Source organism: Marmota monax, unplaced genomic scaffold (assembly GCF_021218885.2).
Source record: "Marmota monax isolate L192 unplaced genomic scaffold, Marmota_monax_Labrador192_F-V1.1 WCK01_AAM20220418_F8-fsc00062, whole genome shotgun sequence".
In the NCBI taxonomy this organism is placed as follows: domain Eukaryota; kingdom Metazoa; phylum Chordata; class Mammalia; order Rodentia; family Sciuridae; genus Marmota; species Marmota monax.
In genome coordinates this window covers 9,799,334-9,822,904 of record NW_026695221.1, presented here as the reverse complement: position 1 = coordinate 9,822,904, position 23,571 = coordinate 9,799,334, and the positions used below count along the sequence as shown (strand labels likewise).

Below are 23,571 nucleotides of genomic sequence, written 5' to 3'. Positions count from 1 at the left end.
CATTGCATCCTGTAATTTTTCCAAAAATGACAAGAAAAACACCTATCATGAATGCTCCAAATATATTCACTGATGGGTCAAATAATGGTACAGCAGCAATAGTTACACCTGATCAAACTTTTACATTTTTAGTACCCAAACAATCAGCACAAAAGGTAGAGCTTAATGCAGTATTACAAGCTTTTGTGATGTTTAAAGATTCTGTATTTAATTTATTTTCTGATAGTCAGTATATAGTTAATGCTATAGTATCCCTTGAAGATGCTGGTAGGATTTCCCCTTCCGCTACTGTTTTCTCTTTGCTTTCCACTATACAAAGTCTAATCTAGGACAGAAAAGATCCATTCTTTATAGGACATATCAGGGCACATACAGGATTGCCTGGAGCCCTTAGTTTGGGCAATGATTTAGCAGATAAAACTACACATGACATACATATTTTCTCTACACTAGAAGAAGCTACAAATTTTCATTAAAAGTTCCATGTCAATGCTAATGCCCAGCCAGACTATGGCACAAAAGGATTCACCACAAAACTCACCAATGGATCTCTATCAAATTAATTTGCTGAGACAACAAAGAAATAAATTCTTCCCCTGTAGCTACCATAGGATTAGGCCATAGTACCCTTGACTATAAGACATTCCACACCAGTGGGAACCAGAAAAGCTCAGTACTCTTCAACTGAGCAAGGACCCTAAAACTCAAGGTATTAGGCAGTTATATTAAACCAGACACATATGAACCCCACAGGCATTAGCTCACATATCCCAACTTGTCAGGAATTGGGAATTCAGAAAACCCCATCTATTCTCAAGGCTCCAAAATAGCTTGCCTTCAATTTATCAAGATTTATTCATAAAAACATACCATTATCCAAAAGAACTTCCTTTTTAAATGGTCATACATCACACCGTAGAAAGATCCAGTTTGGCTGAAATTCAAATTCAAGAGATCCTGGTCCCCCGAGGCATCAAAAGTTTTCTAGATGAGGTCTGATATCTCTTTCCCTTGCAGCCTAGTTACCTAGTTCAACTTGGAGCAAATATTCCCCCAGTGATAAAATTTTCATTCTTTCTTCCAAAGTGAAAATTACTCCTCACAACTTCCTGAGGCTCTGGAAACTTTTAGTCACACATTAAACCTTCTATGAAGCCCCCTAATTGCTGGTTTTACTTTCCTTTTTCCTGAACTGTGGGCACAGAAATATTCTGGGATTTTCTTTCCTGTCCATGCAATACCTATTCAACTCTTAATTAGCTTGTTCTAAAAAGTTAACAGGTATACCTGAAAAAAATATGGTGTAAAGAAAACCTAATTTGTCATCTATGGTGTCTAGTCTTCTCTTTTATTTGCAACAGATGATTCTCAAATGGGAGTGTTTTTTGTCCCTACAAAAGACATTTAGTGATTTCTGAAAACATTTTTATTTTCCTGATTGGGAGAATGCTGTTATATATAGTGGATAGAGGTCTTGGACATAAGACCTACAATGCATGGGACAGTTCTACTTAAAGAGTTCCCAGGCCAAAAATGTCAATAGTATTGCAGTTGAGAAGGTTTGATTCACAAGATCAACATACTTCACTCTAGATCAATATTATATCTGTCTTTCCTTCTTGGGACATCTCATTGAATATTAATAATTTCAGGACAGGGACTTTGCTACTAAGTGGAAAAAAAAGTAATTAAGTATTCTGATATAAAGATAGATTTTTAGGTCCCTTTCAGCTCCTGGGGGCTAAGCTAAAGTTATAGAAAATGAAATTAATTTTAAACATACTTGATCAGCAATACTCAGTGTTGTAAAGAACAATAAATATGGGCTGGGGATATGGCTCAAGTGGTAGCGCGCTCACCTGGCATGCATATGGCCCGGGTTCTATCCTCAGCACCACATACAAAGTTGTTGTGCCCGCCAAAAACTGAAAAATAAATATTAAAAAATTTTTTAAAAAGTGGGTCTCATCCCATTGCTGTATTTATAAAAAAGAACAATAAATATAAGACATATGCTACCCTCAAAGAGCTTAATAGTCTTGAGAAGGTACATGCACTTGAAAAGCAGTGACACTAAATAGAAGTACAGTGTTTAGTATGTAAATAAGAATGACTGGGAATAACATACTTGAGTTGGTCCTTAAACAACTGATTAAAAACTGAATGGATTTTAGAGCTGAAAGTAATTAACAACATTTCATTAAATCTTTATTTTACAGGTAAAGTAACTGAAACACAGAGACCAACTGTTCAAATTAGGATAGCAAATTTCTGAGACAAGAACTGTAGTCTCCTGATGCCTGATCCTTTGCTACTGCCCTCACAACACACTGCCTTTGTGGTTTCTCGGAAAGAAGAAAAAAATAGAGAAGGCTCTATCTGCTTCTCAGTGGAAATGTACATCACCATCATCATCATCATCATCATTATAGCAAACATGTGATGGGTGAGTGAACTGGGGAAGGGTTCATGTTATGAAGCATCAGAAAGTCAGACTTGAAAAGAATGAGCATCTTGTTATAAAAAGGTAAGACTAAACAGATTAATAATATTCTCATTCTAGGTGTTTTAGATCTTTTAGAAATAAAGGAAGTAATACAGGAATTTCAGAGAGGATCAGATTCCAGAAGCTGAAGAGTATTTATGGATAACTTGGTGAAAGAGGTAGATTGTACCTGAGTATTCTTTCAGGAGGCATGTGATTTGGGAGGACATAAGAATATGATCTAGCATAGAGAAGGCAGTATGGAATCAGGAGTTAAGTAAGCCAAGTGACTTTGAAGACTGAAGAGTAAAGCTCACTGGAATAGAACTGGAGTCCAAAGAACTGGGAAACAAGGCTGAAAAGGCAGGATGGGTCCAGATTGTGCAGGGCCCAAGGGCGCTGAATTTACTCTTGCAAAGAGAAATCACTGCAGCGGCTTAAACAGATTAATGTCTTGATTAATGTTTTAGGAAGACTCAACTGGTAATAACGATGTAGATGAGAATAAAAATTAAGAATAACAATACTATATAATATCTATGATGTATGGAGTAATTACTTTGTTTATACTGCACTAACATGCATTTTCCCATTTAATGCTTACCATAGCCATTTTAAAGTTGGATTATTGTGTAAAAGAGAAAAACAAACCCCTTTAGCTCACTTACCACTCAACACAACACTTCTGATGCCAGAGGTATGGGGTTTGTTTCCTCATAACTAAGCAACCAAATCTATAGAAGATACTTAGCTGGGTGTCCTCTGATTCAATTCTGACACTCTCTACCTGGAGATAGGGTAATATTACACAGATAAAGAACTCAGTTCCCCAAGATTGCTCCCTACTTTAGATGCCAGTCACAAGTTACGGTAGTCTGATCCGCCAGTCTTAAATTGGGGTTTCCAAATCCCCCTTCTTTTGTTCAGCTAATTTGCTAACATGGCTCACAGACATAGAAAAACACTTATGCTTACTTGTTTATTACAAATGATAGCAATGAATAGCCAGATGGAAGAGATGCATAGAACAAAGCATATAGTAAAAAGGGCATGGAGCATTCATTCCTTCTCCTGGGTTGCCACCTTCCAGGAACATCCAGATGTTCAGCTATCCAGAAGCTCTTCAAACTCAATTCTTGGATTTTTATAGAGGTTTCATTAGGAAGGCAAGATTGATGATACAACAGGCCTTAGTGATCAAACAGAGCAGGGCCTCTCTCCCCTCTCCAGAAGGCAGGGAGTGGGGCTGGAAGTACCAATCCACTAACCATGCCATGGACTTTCTGGCAACCAACTACCATCCTGAGGCCATATAGCAGCTGCCAGCAACTAGTCGTCTCACTATCATTCAAAGACATTCATCATTCCAAATATTCCAGAGGTTTAAGGCCTCTGTGCTAGGAAATGAGATAAAAACTAAGTATATGTGATATGATATGTGTTTATCTAGAGAGACAGAGCATGCTTGTTATAAATCACAAAATCACAATTATCATCTCTGTTCTGTAAATAAGAGAATTTAGTCAGAAAAGAACCAACCTAAGTACCTAAGGACAGCTTAAGTACAAAAGATGAATGGATAAAGAAAATGTGATATATATACACAATGGAATATTACTCAGCCATAAAAAGAATTACTTCATGCCATTTGCTAGAAAATGGATGGATCTGGAGACTATTATGCTAAGCAAAATAAGCCAATCCCAAAAAACCAAAGGTCAAATATTCTTTCAAATATGTAAATGCTAACACACAACAAGGGTGGGAGGGAAATAATAGAAGTTCAGTAGATTAGACAAAGGGAAATGAAGGATTGGGGGACAAGAAATAGGAAAGAGAGTAGAATTAATTTGATTTAACTTTCCTATGTACATATATAAATATACCACTGTGAGTTGCTACATCATGTACAACCACAAGACTGGGATCCTAATTAGAATAAGATATACTCCATGTTTGTATAAGTATGTCAAATTATACTCTGCTGTCATGCACAACTAAAAAGAACAAATAAAAATATTTTTTTAAAAGGCCAATAACTAGCCCGTATCACACAAGTAGGGAATGAAGGAGCCAAAATTTAAATAAACAATATATAACAATATAACTCTATAAAATAAGCTTGTACTCTTTACTATGTTAAATAATCTATGGAAGTCCAGCACACGAGAACAAATAGAGTTACTGGTGTTAGGTGTCCTATAATTAAACCAAACTCTGAAAAGAGTCAGGTAGCAAAAAAAAAAAAGAGGATTCAAAGCAATCAATCAGAAAGGACCCAGTTCACTTGGGCCAGAATTCTAAGGATGTCCCTTTTGCTTTAACCTTATAAGGAAATGGCAATCCATTTTTGTTCCCTGTTTCTGCTTTCTTCAGCCTTTTTCTATCTATTTTTAAAAATAAGGAGTTGTCTAATTCTGGAATCACAAAAGTTAATTAGCTCTTTAATTTGTTTTGATTTTGTCTTTTGAAAGTCATATCTCCCCATATCATTAATGTTTTACTTAAAGAGTTCAAAAGCAAAATAATTAGAGGTGAACTAGTAAATAAAGGATAATTTACTAGGGAACAACTGACAAAACTTAAAGCTTATTAAATATATAGAAATGAGAGAGTAAAAACAAAAAACAAAACACAATCATTTCTTAAGTATTAGGAATGTGAGAAAATAATATCATGGATAGAAGTAGCAGAATCACAAATGAGAATCCAAAGGAAAAAAGAGTAATAAATATTTCAGGATGTTGGATTTGAGAAGATGAAAAGATATCCAAATAGAAATTTCAGTACACATCTAAGATTTTAGAAACTCAGGGGAGAGCCAAGAATTGGAAATACAGATTTTGAAATTACCCTACATAAAATGGAGAATGAAAGCAGCAAAACTACTAAAGTCTTCAAGGTTTTAATAAAAGGACTGATCCTTGGGGAAACAGCAAGAGTTCAGAGGCAGAAGAGAAGTGGGTGGAGAGCCAAGGAAGGGTGTTTCAGATGGGAGCATTTCAAGGAGAGAGCAGTGAGCAAGCACAGCTGCCTTTTTTTCATTCTGTATTCCCTCAATGAGAGACCTCATTCTCATCATTACCTTGGCTATCATCTACTCATATGCAAATGAGTCACATGCCCATATTACCTGGCTTTTCACCTTAGTTTTCCCTAAGCTACACACTCAGATTTCCAATTGTCTACCCTTATTTTCACCAAGGCCATCTCAAATTCAACATGCTCAGAATCAAACGCTGCCTCATATAATGTGGTCTTCTTCCAGTCTTCCTTATCTCTGAAAATAGCATCCCGCTGCACAAACCAGAAAACTATGAATAATCCATGACCTGTCTCTTATACCTCAACCCCAACCAATCCTCATCAAGTCATTCTTAGCTTTCTTAACATCTCTGGCTATTACAATCTTAGCCTAAGATACCACCACCTTCCATCTTGTACATGCAACTACCTCCCATTTGGACTTTACATATAATCTTGCTCTCCTCCATGTAGACAAGATGATCATTTCAAATGCAAACCTGACTATATAACAAACACCCAATTTTGTTTAAAATGCTTGCTTTCTTAGCTCTTGGGGTTAAGATCAAATTCCTTGCCTTGGCCTACTTGACCTGCATGATTTGGTCCCTGCCTACTTCTTAGTCTCATTACTACCATCTGTATTTTGTTTTGTTTTGCTAGTCCTCTTTCAGTTTCTTGACTCTTCTAAGCTTCTACTCACATAGACCTCTGCATATGCTTTTCCCCTCTACCTAGGAAATGCCTTTCACTCCCATCTCTACCCTCTACATCCTTTTGCCTACTTATCTTTCAGTTCTTGGTTTAGTGATACTGTGCCAAATCTCCCTATTATTAGAAGTTCTTGTTGAATTCTTGCCTCTCCTTAGCACTGACTAATCACAGTTGTAATTTTACAATACTTTGTGATTGTTTGATCAATGTCAATTTCTCCTGACAAGAAGCTTCATAAGGGCAGAGGTTATGTCTTTTTTTTTTAATTATCAAATCATCAAGACACACCACTGTACCTAACATATAACATTTTAATATTTGTTGAATCAATTATTACATACTTTTAATATATATATATATATATATATATATATATAGAGAGAGAGAGAGAGAGAGAGAGAGAGAGAGAGAGAGTTGTAGTTGGACACAATACCTTTATTTATTTTTGTGTGGTGCTGAGGATTGAACCCAGCGCCTCACACATGCTAGGTAAGCACTCTACCACTGAACCACAACCCCAGCCCTACATACTCTTTTAAAAGTAAAAAAAAAATAGGACTGACTAATAAGACAATTGAGTTGACTATTAAGAATGCTGATGACCTTTGAATGTACACTTTTAATCTACTGATAAGGTAGAATTCAGAATGAGGGACTTAAGGAGCAATGGCAATAGGGAAGAGAAGATGGACAAGAAGGGTAACAGGAGGCAGCACCAGTTATCAAGGGAAAGTTGTTTATTTTTATTTTGTTATTCTTCACATCATTACTGGTGTTCCCCAGTTCAAGGAATACTTAAGGAGGAAAGAATTTAAAATGTTAGATATAGGATATAATTAGTGAAACAAGATAACTAACATTGAAGGAGTTTAAAAATGTCAACAAAGTGTGAGGTAAGAAAAGCTGTCATAAAGGAGTGGTCAGTTTAAGCACACAACTAGTTGAAATATTTGAAACCATAAAGATGCTGATGGGTTAATAAATCAATTATACCTGATGGGCAAGGCACATAAAAGAGTGCTGTGTTATACATCAAAAGGTAAGGAAATCATGTTAAACTATGCCACTTAGATGTAATCAGCAAAATATAGATATGGGAAACTTCATAGAAGCAACAACTTGGTCCTTTAACAAATTGCAAGGGAGATAAAAGTGAACATAATAAAACATTATGTTCCCCATCCACTGAATCCTGAATTGCAAAAATTGAACTTGAGAACGTGAACTGCTTATTTGTATAAGATGGAAAATATTTAATTTAATTTATAGAATTAAAAAAAACTTAAAAGACTAACAACAATCACAAAATCACAATGTGTGAATTTGACTGGATCCTAGTTCAAGGAAGCAAATTATAAGAGAGAAAGAAGTGGATAATTAAACAGTGGATACTTGATATTAAGTAAATACACTAAATACTTTAGGTGTGATTATAGTATTACAGCTATGCTTTGTTATACTAAAATAAATTTGGGGTGGCTGATATTTGCTTCAGAACAACAAGTATACACATAATATGGAAGCAATAAATTACGAATTAACATTGCTAGAGCTGGTATGGAGTTCATTGGGCTTCACTATAAAATGCTTGAAACTTTCCTTGATAACTTTTAAAAAAAGACGAGATTTGGTTTCCAAGCACAGGATTTTCTTTCATACACTACATTTTAGATCACCTTGATTAATGCTTCCTGGTCTGAGTCTAGTGAACTTCAGAAAACAGTGGTGATCATATCTAGGTAAATTTAAGTTATGCACCAAAAAAACAGGGTTGGATAGAACACGAGATACACTTAAAATCTGAAATATAACAGGAGTAGATCTTTCAAAGTATTATTAAAAGAGTTTCAAGGTCAAAAATTAATATATATGATAACAAGAAACTAAGAGGGGCAGGTCAGGGTAAGGAGTATGTCCAAAGCAATGGGTAAAAAAATGATTCCATCTACTCCCTGTTTCTAAGACACATTCACTGGAGATTCCCTGCCAAGGAAAAAGTCACTCAGGTATAAAATGACCAAACCTGAGCAAAGAAAAGAATGAGATTTTGCAAAATGGAGTAAGTTCACTCAAATCTCCACAACCTACTTCTCTTTTCTGTTTCGTTCATTCTATTTCCTTCCTCCAAATTCCGAATGTGCTTTAGAAGTTAGTGCAAGGCCGAGACAAAGCCGGGAGACTAAGAGGTAATAGAAAGTGTTTGGATAAAAGGAATAAAACATTATGTTCCCCATCCACTGAATCCTGAATTGCAAAAATTGAACTTGAGAACCTGAATTGCTTGTTTGTATAAGATGGAAAATACAACCATCAGGATTTGAAAGAAAAGTTGTTTAGATTGGCTGCACGGCAGTGACTAAAATATTGAACTATAGGGAATTCTTTCTTAACCAGATCTCATCCTCAGCAATCCTCAAAGCACCAGCCTTTTACTTGCTGGTACATATACAAAAGAAAAAAAAAAATTAAAACGTCGGTCATTTTAAATATATTTTGGGGCAGGGGAGTAAGACCATGTGAAGTGTATAGAAAAAAAAAAGTGTTACGTTCAGCAAGAAAGTCAGTGGTTGGAGCACTGTGGAAGAGTGACAGTAGGAAATGTGGTTGGAGACACAGCAATGGGCTCCCACAGTCTTTATACAGGAGGTGGACATATCAGACCCCGGGGTGGAACATCTGAAACAAAGCAGAATTGCCTGAAGTGGTGCCAAAAGTGCTCTGCAACCCTCTGGCCGTTAAGAGTTGGCAAGGGTGTAAACCGATCCCACCGAGTTGGACAGATTAGGTCAGCCTCTCCCCCCAAAAAACCCAGCTACATCGCCATTAATCGAGAATTGAGAGTCCTCTCCTTTTTCCGGGACCTAACCTTACCGCCAAACTAAATACTTGATAAGGTGAAGCGGAAACGATTGCTGAAAACCAGCCTCAACCTATCGGATCAGGACAGCAGTTAATTCCACTGCCCCAGATCCCGGGCTTCCTCGCGCCTGTGCTAGAGGGCCGAGAGAAAATATGCACCAATCATAAGGCAGATATGGAGTACGAATCGTCCTCAAGGCCAATAAGAGAGCTGGTAGGCGGGGCGGAGGGCGCAGTTTCGCTCCCGGGGTTTAAACCTCCAAAGCCAGACGGTTAACGGCTAGGTGGGTGCGTGGGCGGATAGTACGCGTGCGCGAGACCGGAGCACTAACCGAAATCTGCGGGGCTCATCTGGTAGGGCAGCCCGAGGCTGGGCAACTTTCGGACGTCGGTGAGGCGGGTGAGCTGGGCCGAGGCTGAGAGCCATAGGGGCTGGGGGATGCTCTCCCGCTACTGCTGGAGCCAGTGCTTCTTTTTCCTCTATTAGACTCCTGCGGAATTGCAGATTCCCTCCCCTTTTCCTGGAGCGCGGTCCGATAGCCTGGCGTTCTTAACGAATCCTAATTGTGTGTTTCCTAAGGCGCTGTAAGCCGTACTGTTCAGTGCACAGGGCGACTGCAGGCCCTCCAGGTCACAAAGTGTGCCTGCTGATCGTGCGAAGCTGCCCGCCCTTCGGTCGGTCGCCTGTGAGCTAGTGCACCGAGCCCTGGGGGAGGTGGTTCCTTTCTCCTGGGAAGGAACCGAGCTCCTGGAGCCCCTCCCGGCCAGCTGGTTTCGACTGTTGTCTTTGTTGTTCTAAAGAGCAGACAGAAAAAAATAAAAATAATTAAAAAAATAAAGAGCTGACAGATCTTCTTACCGTCGAGTTACACTTTTTGTGGACTTCTGGATCTGACCATATCAGAGAGGTGTTTGCCTAATGAGTTAGGACGTAGTCTTATCCCAAAATGAAAATAAACCCTTTCTTACTGTAAAATTACATATAATTAATAATGCAAATTTTAAAGAAACTACATATCCTTTTCAATTGGTAAGATTTTTCAATATCCAGCGCTGTAAGAGTGAAAAAATAAGCCCCACCCCACCTCACCCCCTCCATACTCCCTATGTTAGGGGTAATTGATTTTACTAGAGGGCAGTTTTATCATCTTGATTTAGTATTTACGTTGTACCATAATTTCTAAAACATAGTCCACTTCCAGGAATTTATTCTAAGGAGATACATCAGACAGAAATGTAGACTTGTATATGTACATGTTTTTAGAAATAAATAAGCAATATTAAGTACACATAGATGAGAAAGAAAATAAGTCCACCAGCCACAAATAATCATCAAATAAAAAACTCTATTTCATTATATTTACATGATTATCCTTATTGAAATGTCATTGCTTTGGTTACGATGAATACATAGATTATGTCTTATTCAGTCAATGCCTTATTCAGAACATGTTTCTATGCCATTGTAGATGTGCATTACCATTTTTAATGAATGAATAGTACGGCTGTATTGTACCATATATTTAGCCAGTCCCCTAATGATGTTTATGTTTCCAATTTCTTCATGATCATAAAATAGTGTGTTACTGGTCGCTTGTACATATACAGGTTTGCATTTTTATCCAGTGTTAACTTAGAATAAATTGCTGAAAGCAGATTAGGGTTTTTTTAAGTTGTTTTTTTTTAGTTGCAGTTGGACACAATACCTTTATTTTATTTATTTTTATGTGGTGTGAGGATCAAACCCAGGGCCTCACATGTGCTAGGCCAGCGCTCTACCGCTAAACTACAACCCCAGCTGAGAATTAATTAATTTTGAAGTGATTATTTCTTCACACTCATCAGCACTGAATATTGGGGCGGGGCGGGGGGGGGGGGGGACGACTTACCAGTCTAAAAAGATATCTTAACGTGCATTATTAACGAGGTTAAACATTGTGTTTTAGTCATAATTTTTTTGGCAAATACCTTTTCCCCATTATTTTACTGATATGTGTACTTTTTAATAATTTTAATTATTGATTTTAAACATATTACAAGTACTTTCCTCAGTTTGTTGTCTCTTTGACCTTATTATGGTGGTATTTGCTTTAAGATAGGGTGTTTTAATACTTTCATTCTTTTAAGTTGTCTGCTTACCTCCCCTGTGGTAGAGGAATTTTGTTATAACTCTGCGGTAGACTCCTTATAATGCTTAGAATCTATGGACTCAGCTTCCCTATCTGCATTTAAAATCCTTCCTCTTGTAAAATCCTTTCAATTTTAACTAGCTAAATCTGGGACAGTGAGTCACTTGAGATTTTTGAAAAAAATACATTGTTAGATATTTTGGTCAAAACTATCCTATTTATCTACAAAATATAAGTTGCTCTAGCAAGTTTCCCCTCTAATAGAAAAGATTGCTGTGTCTTAATATTAGAAAAAACTGATGACCTGTGGACTTTTTTAAAGTTAGCATCTCAGTGTTTGCAAACATCTATCTTCACATGTTCGATGACAAATGAATGTGATGTAATTTAAACACAAAGAAAACACACATAATACAGTTACATATGCCATCTTTTAAAAAATCTCCTGGCTTTAGTATCAGAAATCCTCCCAGTCCAGGGTCCCACAAATCACTAAGGATTATCTCATTTAAACTCAAGAACTTTTGATATAATTCTTTCCATTCTAAAAACAGATAAAGTAAATCTAATTCATAGTTTGCTTTCTTCTGACACTCAGTGAGTCCTTTCTATGGATCAGATTTGATTTTGTACAAACACTACCTCCAATAACAAGTAATTTGGCAAAGGTACATTTGGGGGCCTTTCATTTGCTCCATCTGTTATGACTGTCCTGACTTTTTCCTGTGGTCACTATCTAAAATGAGGTTAGTAAATAATTACATTTCCATATTTTATAATATAATCTGGTCAATCTTGAAACGATTTTACTTAAAATCTGATCCTGATTCTCTCTTTGCTTCTATATAATCTCCTAGCATATAACTTTTAGCTAGTGCTTTTTGTCATTACATATCATGGTTTTAGAGTCTTTTTTTTTTTTTTAAGATGAGGAATGATTTAAACTCTCTTTTCCTTTTCTAGGTTTTTGTTGTTGTTGTTAACGTGAATAATAATGCCAATCAAGGTACATTTGAAATAAGGTAAGAAACGGAAAAAAGTAATCGATTTGTTTTTATATGTTTAAGTAAGGGTAGTCTACCATGCTCAGTGATTACACTAAAAACAAGATCTTTACATCAAAATTAAATGGCAAAGGAATAATATTTTAGGAACATTCAGATCATTGTGAAGTGTTGGTTCATCAGATCCCCCAAATTGACAGAGATTCAATATCCAGAAGACATAGATCATACAGTTGGCTATTTTAAATAAATTTATTCTGTATTACTATCTTGCCATTTTAAAATGTAAATACATTCTGGTTCCTTCTCTGCTAGGATGCAAGTCCATCACAATGTACCTCCTCACTTGATAGTTCCACAGGATCATCTCACTTTTCTTAGGCTATTTTATTTCTTAACCCCAGAACTTTTTCAGTAGTCTTATTTCTGTAATACACCTCCTATTGAGCTTCTGTAGCACTAATGAAGTCAGTTCTATGTACATATCAGTATTATTTCTAATGGCCCCATGTGTTTCATATATTAACCAGCAGTTATAATATTTTAAGGGTCACTTAACAATGTTTTGAGAACAAAGCCCCACTTCATTTTCTTATCTCAGTGTGTAGTAATACCAGCTACTCTTTTGTTCAGATCTGAACCTACAACACTATCCTAAAAGCCTTCCTACTTTTTAACACTACATTCATTCAGAGTCCTACTGCTGCCTTTTTAACCTCAAATTTATCTTCTTTCCATCCCTTATTACTCCTAATACAGATGTATTCTGTCATCTGTTGCCTCAATTATTCCAGTAGCCTCACTGGTCTCTCTAGCCTCAGTCTTGCCTTTTTTCAATTCACAGTATACCTAGAGCAGTGCTTTTGCTACATAGATCTGTCTAGCTTTATTTTTTTTTCCCCCAATCTAAGATTTTTAAGGAAGGCCTACAAAGGTCTACAGATATGACCGATGCCTGCCTTTCTAAACCATGTTTTTGCCATACTGAGGTACAGTTTCCTGAATATATATGCTATAATCTCTAACTTTATACAGATTGCATCTTCTGAGTTAAGACATAAAGCTCTGGTTCTTTATCCTAACTTTAACTGATTCCCACATGTTCTGCAAAATTTATCTTGAATGTTTTCTCTTTAAATTTATTTTTTATTGGTACATAAGATTTATACATAATAGTGAGATTCATTATGCCATATTAGTACATGCACATTACATAATGTAACCAATCTCATTACCTTTCCTTTCCCTCCCCCCACTCCCCCTGGAGGGATTTGGGAAGTACTGGGGAATTAAATCTACCAAATTATGCTATGTTTATGTAAGACTATACCACAATGAATCCCATTTATATATATAATGCACTAATTAAAATAATAAAGACTAATAGATAGAGCAAGTGTTTTTTACATTTAAGACTTGTTGAAAAGAATATAGAACAGACCATTTGTGTCTCATAGAGCCTAAAGTAGTATTTACTCTGCCATCCTCCCCAAAAAAAGTTTGGCAACTTCTACACTAGATTTATATGCCTCATAGAAAAAGGTCTTGTGCCATATTTAAGTAAGTAAATTTCTAAAAATAATCACTAGCACTAAACCAATTTATCTAATTCTTAACTGACTAAATTTAATATTTTTTAATGTCTTAAAAAATAAAGCTGTTGGGCTGGGATTGTGGCTCAGCAGTAGAGCACTTGCCTAGCACGTGCAAGGCCCTGGGTTCACTCCTCAGCACCACATAAAAAAAATAAAGATATTGTGTCCAACTACAACTAAAAAAGAAATAAAAATTTTAAAAATATAAAATAAAGCTATGAAAATTCAGATTAGTAAAAATTTCATTTATCTTGAAAAAGAGCAGCAAAATGAACTAAACACAGGATCAGGTTTTAATGAATTTGTACACAAGGCACAGGTTTGCAGGTGTACATAAATTACAGTTCTTTCCTCTACCCCTTCTAGTACTGAGAATTGAACTCTGGGATGCTTTACCACTGAACTATATCCCCAATCCTTTATAATTTTTAAAATTTTTTCATACAAGTTTTTGCCAAATTGCCAAAGCTGGCCTCAAACTTGCAGTCCTTCTGCCTCAGCCTCCTCCTGGGTGTACAAGTATGTGCCACCATGCCAAGCTACAAATGAGTTTTGCTTCTTTCATCTCTTAATCCTTTTGGACAGGGATGATAGCCTCTGAACTTTTTCCTGTTTAAGCCAGAACTTCCTTAAGAACTTCCTTTCTTTTTTTCGCCCCCTACCCCTAAAAAAGCTGGTAATCAGAACTATTAAGACTTCTTGAATTTTTTTTTTTCCTTTAAATTTCATTTCTACTGCCTACCACTAGCTGGTTGTCGCTTCCTAGGTCCTGGCAAGTTATCTATGATTAAATGATGCTTTTAATTTCTGCATCTACACAGACCCTCTTGGTTGGTTTCTCCAAAACAGTAGTCTCTTCCTCTACTGTGTCATTACAGTCCCTTTTGGCTTTTGTTTCTTTATGGAATAAATGTGGGTGTTCAATGCGTCCTCTGCGTACAAAATGCTGGATCCGGGATTCCAAACCTTGGCATTTAGGACGGTCCATGAGGGGTCTATATGTGCGCATTTTCACTCCTTCTACAAAGGCACTGGTCTGCTTTATGATAGAGGGCTTAATGTTTCTCCACTCTATTGCTCCATCCATCTTTGGTCCCGTCCCATAGGGTAATACAACAGAGTCCAGTCCTTGTAGCATACTATATAATATCTGAGTTTTCACAGCATGATTAGCCCATAGTTGTTGCAGGTGAGTAACATTGTACTCCTGAACCTCCTGATCATAGATCCACGTGATATTTTCAAACTTACAGTCGTATAAGACTAGAGGAAATTCTACAGCCATACTAGAGAAAAAGAGAAGAAACAGTGTGAGAATCCATAGCAGCCACTTTTTAAAAATGGTTCTTTTTTTAAAAACTGAGGTTTGCTTTAGCTAAAAAGTAAGGGAAGACTACAGGTATCAATATTGAGGATCTAGTAGCTAAGAAAATACAATATTATCTTATCCTGAAAATTTAATTATAATTTTAAAAAGAAAAAAAAAAAAAGCAACAAATCATGGATCAATTTGGTCTATATTTGGTAAATGTCAGTAATGAGGTGAGTTGACACTACAGTAAAATCCAAAACAGCTCACAATACTATCCAAATTTGTTAGTTTGGCTTTCTATAGCCTGGGAATGAATTACTACTATCTGACCTCAACCTGTTCTCAAAAGTACAGTATCATGACTATTTAGTAATACAAAATAATCCAGATATAATGTAAACAGTTTGAATATTCGTGCTTTAATTTCTCCAGAAACTAATAGTAGTGCCTATTAACAAATTCAAAAGCAAAAAAGATGTGGGAATGAATGAATATTCAGGAGTTAAGGGGCCTGGTCCAAATACCTATTTCCTTACTAATAGAATAAAACAATGAGAAAATTAGAATATATTCCCACATGTTCACAACATTCTACAAATTAGATTAAGAGCTTCCTGAAATCAAAATCAGTAACTTGGTTATTTAGACAATCTTGGAGCGGGGAGGGGGGGGGGAGACATGCTAATTTGGTTTGGTTTAACTTACCTATATTGAGGTTTCTGGGGATTTCTCTCTATGTTCAGCAATTCATCAATAATCTCTGGCTTCTCCAATCCTTGGCCAATCAGAAAAAGGATAGCCATCATACAGCGGACTTGATGATAAAGGAATGCCTGGCCAGTCACTTCAAATTGACATAACTGGAAAGGTTCTTGCCATCTCTCCTCACCCATGCTTTGGCTCACTAGCTGTACTTGAGCAGACAGAATCGTCCTCTGAAAATTAATAACTCCATTGGCTACATCCATTTTACACAAATTCCTGAAATCATGGGTGCCAACATATTTCTGAGCTGCGAAATTCATTGTTAAAATATCTAAATCAGCACGAGGGAAAAAATAGCGGTAAGTCCGCTCAAGACAGCTAAACCTGGCACTGAAACTAGGTTCCACAGGGGCCCAGGCCAGTACACGGATGTCTGGAGGAAGCACCCGATTGAGAATGTGGGTGTAACGGATCTCTTTTGCAGCATCATTGGCTTCATCTTTTAAATTAAGGTCCTCTGAATCACTGCCCCTTAGAAACCGAGAACGTAGGTCAAGAGAAATCACCTATGGAATTAAAAAAATATACTGTGTTTTAGAGATACAGATAATCTCAATACTCCATGTACACCTAGATACCTTGGTATTAGTTGCTTTGAGAAATAGTATACTGGCCCTTACCTGTCCAAAGGCACTAACTCCTTTGTCTGTTCGCCCACACCGGTGATAGGTGGAAGTCTGTCTGCTTTCTACTAGTCGAGTCTTGGTTAAAGCCTCAAATAATTTCTCTTCAATGGTATTGTTTGTGTTTTCCTGACTAGCAAAGCCCTGGTATCCCCAGCCCAAATAAGCTATTCTTAGGGCCACATGTCTTTTGCCATGAGCACTGAAGTCAAATGCACGCTTAGCTTTTCCAGATCCTGAAGAATCTTCTTTAATAGTTGAGTCTTTAATGTTGTCCTGTTCTTTCTTAAGTCTTTGCACCTCCTGCTCCAATTCTTGTACTCTTTGTAGGAGTTTCTCAACCTGGTTTCTATCTGTGTCATTTTCAGCCATGATATGACGACCCCAGGAATAAACAAATAGTACTGAAAAGAGAGCAAAGGGATAAAACAATGTCAGCACTAGTTCCTTTGGTGATGTCAATCCTTATGGTGGAACAGCAACTAAGATTTAATTTGATGCCCAAAGAGTACATAGGCTTTGCTTGCCCAGAGATATAAGCACTGGTTTAATTACTATGGGCTGATTATTCATGGATATTATTCTTTTACATCGTATCTGGCCACCTGACAGGGGAAAAGAGAATATATTCACCTATTATTAAGGTTTTTTTTTAAATTATTTAAAATTTTGGGGGAAATATTGATTTCACTTCTTTTTTCTTCATTAACAGATGACTGAAGACTCATTACTGATATGTTTTTCTCTATGACATTTTCTGTTGATTTCCCATTATTATCCAACTTTTCTGATAATATGATTTCTTTACTTGGGCTATTTACAACTACTTCTGAGTTTCTAATGGTTTCTAGTACTTCAGATAAAATAAGTGATTTGTATGTTTTATCAGCTATAATATTCTATTTTAAAGGTGGCACAAAATAAGCTAGACTAATTGAAGAAATATTATCAGTTATTACATTTCACATTGGAAGGACAACCTGAAGACAAGATTCTATTGCTTTCATTAAGCATTCCTCATGGCAGAAAAAAGGTAATTAACCATTACTGACCTTTTATTAAGCCAAATTTAATGTATATTCTGATAACAGATTGCTATATCTCTGACACAGTTACAAGAGTCAGTCTGATGTAATTTAGATGTCAGTGCTGAAATTTCTATATATTTCAGTAATCTGAGGGCAAATATACTGCATTCTTAATCCATTTTGTTCTGTCATACCATATTGGAACACCTATAAAACCACAATATATAATATATAACTTAATTATATAATTACAATAGCTATAATATTAATATACATAAGCTGCAGATTATTACTTCCTATCTAATGTATTTGTGTAAATTTTGTTGAAATAGTCAGACTTGAAAATTTTTAATTTAATGGGTTAAGATTGGGACAGTCCTATACAATCTGATTGATGGTTGGTTATTATAAAAGTTGACTGGTAATTAAGCTAGGTTCTGCCCTTTGATGAGTAGATTAAAAGTAAAAAGCGAAACAAATAGAAGTAACAACATAGAATAATTTTTTCTTATAATACTGGAGGAAGAAAAGGCATTTTTAGGTAAAATGCTATAAAAACCAAGAAACTAGAAAATCAAAATATGTGACTACATAAAAATAAAAATTATTGCCAGCAAGGCAATCAATTAATAAAAAAAAAATGGATGTGATGGGGGGGCTGAGGTTGTGGCTCAGTGGTAGAGCGTATGCCTAGTACATGCAAGGCGCTGGGTTCAATCCTCTGCACCACATATAAATAAATAAAGAAAAGGTATTGTGTCCAACTACAAAAAAAAAAAAAAAAAAAAGGAATGATGGTAAAGGTCTAACTTCTTTAGTATATATAAGTACTTCATTAATAATGTAGTCACTTTTAACAAAAAGACAATAAGAAAAAAAATCCAACAACTGAGAGGTAAATGGACAAAGACCAACCATTTCATATAAAAAGAAGCTCAGGTTTACTCACATTAAATAAATTCAAAATATATGAGAAGTTCTCACAGAACTGACTGTAAGGATGAGAAAGTTTGCTAGTCCACTTTGGAGAGAGGTTGGAGAACAAAGATCTAATATATTATTGATACAGCTTCTTTAAAAGATGAGCTAAATATTTTGACAACAGCTATCAAAATTGGACACATTATCTTTTGACCCACCTCTTCCATGTCTAGAAATTTAACCTACACAGTATTTTAAAAGTTGCAAGATATTCATTGTAACAATAGTTTTTTCTCACATTTATTGTTGGTGCATTGTAGTTGTGCATAATGATGGGATTTGTTGTTACACATTCATATTTGCACGCAATGTAAACAATATAATTTGGCCAGCATCACTCCCCAGAACCTCCTGTAACATTAAACAAGTTACCATGAACCTAAACAAATCATGTCAGTAAGGGTCCAACTAAATTATGGAACGTCCATACATTAGAATTCAATGCAACTTTAAACAAAATGAAGTAAAACTATGTGTGCTGTTAATAGCTGGATCACTGCTATGACCTTTAAGCTTCAGAAGTTTTCAACTGTGTTGCTATATAGCATTAAAAAAGTACATGTGAATATGTATTTCTAGAGAAATTAAAACTGAAGCTGGGCATAGTGGTGAGGCGCCTGTAGTCTCAGGACTCAGGAGGCTGAGGCAGGAGGATCACAAGTTGAACACCAGCCTCAGCAATTTAGTGAGGGCCTAAGTAACTTAGTGAGACCTTGTCTCTAAATAAAATACGAAGAAGGACTGGAGATGTGGCTCAATGGTTAAGTGCCCCTGAGTTCAATCCCTAGTACTAAAAGAAAAAAATTAAAAACCGTCTTTGAGAGTGAAACCTGGTCAGGAAGGGAAAATTATTTAAAATTATCATAAACCATTTTTCAATTTTGAAAAAAAAATAGTGGGACACAAAAACTAGTGGGCAATAGATAACCTACCTTGGATCTTGGCCATTTGATTTAAATACTAAAAGTTTTATCTGTGGCATGGTACTAGAATGAACAGATTTACCTTGGCTACTGAAGATGCTTTAAAATTACTGAAGCACAGGGAGTACTATGCCTACATACATATATGTGTGTAAGTGTAATAGCACAATACTGCTTTTTGATGGTTTTTAGATTCTGTCACTTTTAGGGCTCAAAGCAAGGACTCAGTCTGAAGCCAGACTGCTGGAGTTAGAATTCCAGCTCTGCTACTTATTAGCTGTGTGACTTTAGGCAAGTTACTGAATTTCTCTACCTCATGTTACTCATCTACATAAAAGAACTAATCCTGTGATTGTGAGGATTACATGAATTAACAAATGTTAAATGCCAGGAACACAGTATATCCACTAGACATGTTACATGATATGCACTAAACAGTATGCCCCAAATATAGTCTCAAGCTTTTTCTTATGTCAGAACTCACTTATCTTGTCGTAAGTGCTACTAAGTATGGCAAGGGAGTAGAAAGCCAGGAGTGAATTAGTAGAAATGAAAGCAGAAAATAGATTCTTTAGAGTTGAGTTAATGCCCCTCTAAACTATTCTGACAGTTTAATTCTCTACTTATTATAATTATATTTATAGTTACCTTAGCCATTCTTTTTCCATTTGACTATAAAATTGAGATAAGGAAGTATGAGTAGCTTGTGAGCTAGGAATTTATCAGAAGACTGACCAATGTTATTATCTCTTGCAGACAGTCCTACAGTGTAGGGGAAGCAATGGAGGAACTTGTAGGACCAAATGGACAAAAATGGGCAAATATGGATCCAGAAGAACGAATGTTAGCAGCTGCTACCGCATTTACCCATATCTGTGCAGGGCAGGGGGAGGGAGATGTCAGGAGAGAAGTCCAATGTAGCCAGTACGATCCCTACAGTAAAGCTTCAGTAACCCCAGGGAAGCGACCTGCTTTTCCTGTACAACTGCAGTACTCACAGATAGAAAGTCATGCCACATCAGAAACGGTCTCAGAGGCTTCCCAAAGACTCCGAAAGCCAGTAATGAAGAGAAAGGTGCTTCGTAGAAAGCCAGGAGGAGAAGTATTAGTGACAGATGAGTCAATTATCAGTGAATCAGAATCTGGTGGAGAAACTGATCTGGATCTCTGGGACTTAAGACAAAGGTTGATGAATCTGCAGTTCCAGGAAGACAGGGAATCCTCAGTTGATACTTCACAAAATGTTAATCTACCACATGAGTACCAAGGAATTTCACAAGATCAGCTCATTTGTTATCTTCAAAGAGAAGAAATGGGCCCTCCAGCTTATGAACAAGATCTGATTGTTGCCAGCAGACCCAAGTCCTTTATTCTCCCAAGGCTGGACCAGTTAAACCGAAACCGGGGCAAGATAGACCGGGTAGCTCGATATTTTGAGTACAAAAGAGACTGGGACTTAATGCGGTTACCTGGTGAAGATCATAGGAAGGAGTTACGCTGGGGTGTCCGAGAACACATGCTTTCCCAAGCAGAACCCCAATCCAAGCCTCAGCATGTATATGTTCCAAACAATTACCTAGTACCAACTGAGAAGAAAAGATCTGCCCTTCGTTGGGGTGTTCGCTGTGACCTTGCAAATGGTGTCATGCCCAGGAAGCTTCCCTTCCCTCTTTCTCCTTCTTAAAGTCTTTTTTCTTGTTTCTCCTTTCACAGGATTGTTTAGGATAACCTGCTTCTTTGTATCTCCTTTTAAATAGAAACGACTTGAAAAGCCCAGAGAACACTGTATAGAATAAAAACTTCACCCATCATTGGTAGAAAAACCAGGTGGGGAGGTATAGCTTTATATCACATAGGTATTAAACATCACTTAACTTTCAATTTACCACTCAAGGGCAGCAATTGCATGAGAATATCAATGCTAGAGAAAGAAAACCTACCTTTTCTTTGTATTTTGTCAATTTAGTAAGCACCAATTTCTGTTCAATAACCTTTTTACCTTGAGGCAGTGTGGATTGCTGTGTTCTAATGTGTTTTTAAAGTTGGTGGGCATTAAGCTTATCAAAGAATTTTGGAAATTCATGAGCTTGAACCTTATGAAGTATTCCCAAGTAAGACCCTAGACCTTACTCACCATCTAAATAAAAGCCAAAAAAATAAAAGAAACTTGCCTTTATAGTCCTAAAGGACGGGAGACGGGTAATGGCATAGATAACCCCATTATTAAATTCTAGTAAATACAGGTACTTTTAAATAGATGCCCTAAAACAGTTATTATGACACAGTATCCTAACCCAAGTTTTCAGGAATTATTTCAATTAGATATTGTTCTGGAATACCATGCTTTTTATAATTTTTATAAAAATTTTATGTTTTATAATTTTTTAATTTTCTTTGGAATTATGCCTGTCATTTGAAGACTATTTCTACTCTCAATAGAACTTCAAAGTATACCTGGAATCAGATTTAAATATCAAAGTGAATCTGGACTGTTTTGAGTTCAGATCAAATAAAAATTGTGCTCATCTTATATTGGAACTTAGTTCTTATTTCTTATTCAATGAAGAATATCTAAAATGTGGAAGTTGTCAGTTTTAGCACTTGAGGCCTGAAGGGTGACAGCAGAAAGGAAGAAAATGTATAATAATAGTAAAATGACCCTGACCACTACTATCTGCTAAAACGCATTCTGCATATTTCAGACTACATGATACATTTGCCCAGTTCCATTATTAGACACTTCGTGACTCAGATACAGGTAGAATATATCTATGACATTAGAATGTCACAGAAGGTAATGGAAAAAATGCAAACAAGTAAAGCAAACCTACAGCAGCATCTTAGTCATACACAAGCAAAGCACTGCAGGGGGTGAGTGGGGGAACAACTAAAACAACTCTGGGTAATGGGATTAAAGGTAACTCAGTTTTTCAAAACTAAAAATTATAGGGTGATGTTTTAGAGAAAGTAATTTACCTTTATCAAAAAGTTTCCAAAGTAACTAGACAGGCAAGTGGTCATTAAGCAGATTTATGATAAAAAAAGTTCTTGAGCCCCAGACTCAATTTTTGACTAAGTCTAGAGCTTTTTTCCAGTACACCACACCCTTCTGAGAGTGAAATATAGTAGTTCCCAGGCAGATGTAACAAGTGGGAGGGGCGCGTAAATTACCATAAAGGAGATTCTTGGGTGCGCTTGTCATGAATAGCCACCATCAGGCGTTCAATACCTTTTAGATATTCATAAAGGGATCTTAATCTTGAAAACAAGAACAAGTGGAATGGCAGAAACACCATTCCTCGTGATAAAACAATGGGAGTTGTTTTATCTAACGGGAGTTCGAAGAAAAGCCCAAAGGATTAGGGGACAAGGAGGACGATCACTTAATACTTAAAAGCAAGTGTGGTGTATAAAGCAAACCCCCAAATAACGTGAAAATTTCCACGACTCCCTCCCATCCCAGACTACTGGGCTTCCAACTTCTGTTTACTTTTTGAGCAAACAATTCCACTAGTGCAAAAAAGAGTCCACGGTCCCTCTAAACTCAAGCCCCTACGGATGGGACTTTCTGCCAGGAACTCCATAAATACAAGATTTACGAAAAAAGACCCTAAACCTAGTCCCACTTCTATACACCAACGCCTTCCAGAAGAGTATGGGAAAATGCAAAAATGAGAAAACACCCTACAGCTGTGCGTCCCCTTGCTCCTACCCGGTTAGAACCCAGAAAGCAACCCACCACACAACCCACGCTCACCTTCCGGCCGTCGGCCGCGCGCCCTCAGCGAGACCGGAAGCTGTCACTTTTCACCGCCTATGTGGGCTGAGGCCTTATGGGAGGTGCCGCCGCGGGTGTGGGAAATGTAGTTCTAGGGCCCGGGTGCGGCTCAAACCCAAAATCACCTCCGGGGAAGATTTTTAAAGCAACCACCGTTTTTCCACCCCGACAAGGCATCATACGGAGCCTATTGTATACAAGAATAAAAGGAGGAATTCTAGTGCTGCGCTAAAACAGTAAATAAGAGGTGAATTTCAAATATCTGCTCTCCTTATACGAAAATTGAGACTGCAAATTTTGGCCCGATTTTGTATCTTTTTAACTAGCAGATAGTTATCCGTGAGAAAGTAA

At 36.8% G+C, this 23,571-nt stretch overlaps 2 protein-coding genes across 4 annotated transcripts; one reads left to right on the top strand and one right to left on the bottom strand.

Moving 5' to 3' along the window:
• The first annotated feature begins 9,323 nt into the window (after positions 1 to 9,323).
• On the top strand, positions 9,324 to 21,972 carry Hyls1 (HYLS1 centriolar and ciliogenesis associated). 2 transcript variants are annotated; one of them, XM_046432769.2, is made up of 4 exons: positions 9,324 to 9,436; positions 12,175 to 12,233; positions 17,421 to 17,543; positions 20,199 to 21,972. In XM_046432769.2, exons 3-4 carry the CDS (start codon positions 17,530 to 17,532, stop codon positions 21,124 to 21,126), a joined length of 942 nt encoding a protein of 313 aa, XP_046288725.1. In that variant the 5' UTR covers positions 9,324 to 9,436; positions 12,175 to 12,233; positions 17,421 to 17,529; the 3' UTR covers positions 21,127 to 21,972. The 2 variants fall into 2 exon arrangements, with proteins under 2 accessions (XP_046288725.1, XP_046288724.1); XM_046432768.2 differs by having other exon boundaries at positions 9,330 to 9,482.
• Pus3 (pseudouridine synthase 3) lies at positions 12,247 to 23,223 on the bottom strand. Of its 2 annotated transcripts, none has more exons than XM_046432767.2 (4): positions 23,200 to 23,223; positions 16,508 to 16,914; positions 15,828 to 16,393; positions 12,247 to 15,096 (listed from the first exon to the last, which is right to left on the bottom strand). In XM_046432767.2, exons 2-4 carry the CDS (start codon positions 16,880 to 16,882, stop codon positions 14,598 to 14,600), a joined length of 1,440 nt encoding a protein of 479 aa, XP_046288723.1. In that variant the 5' UTR covers positions 16,883 to 16,914; positions 23,200 to 23,223; the 3' UTR covers positions 12,247 to 14,597. The 2 variants fall into 2 exon arrangements, with proteins under 2 accessions (XP_046288723.1, XP_058431247.1); XM_058575264.1 differs by lacking the exon at positions 23,200 to 23,223 and adding an exon at positions 20,441 to 20,552.
• Positions 23,224 to 23,571: the final 348 nt, after the last annotated feature.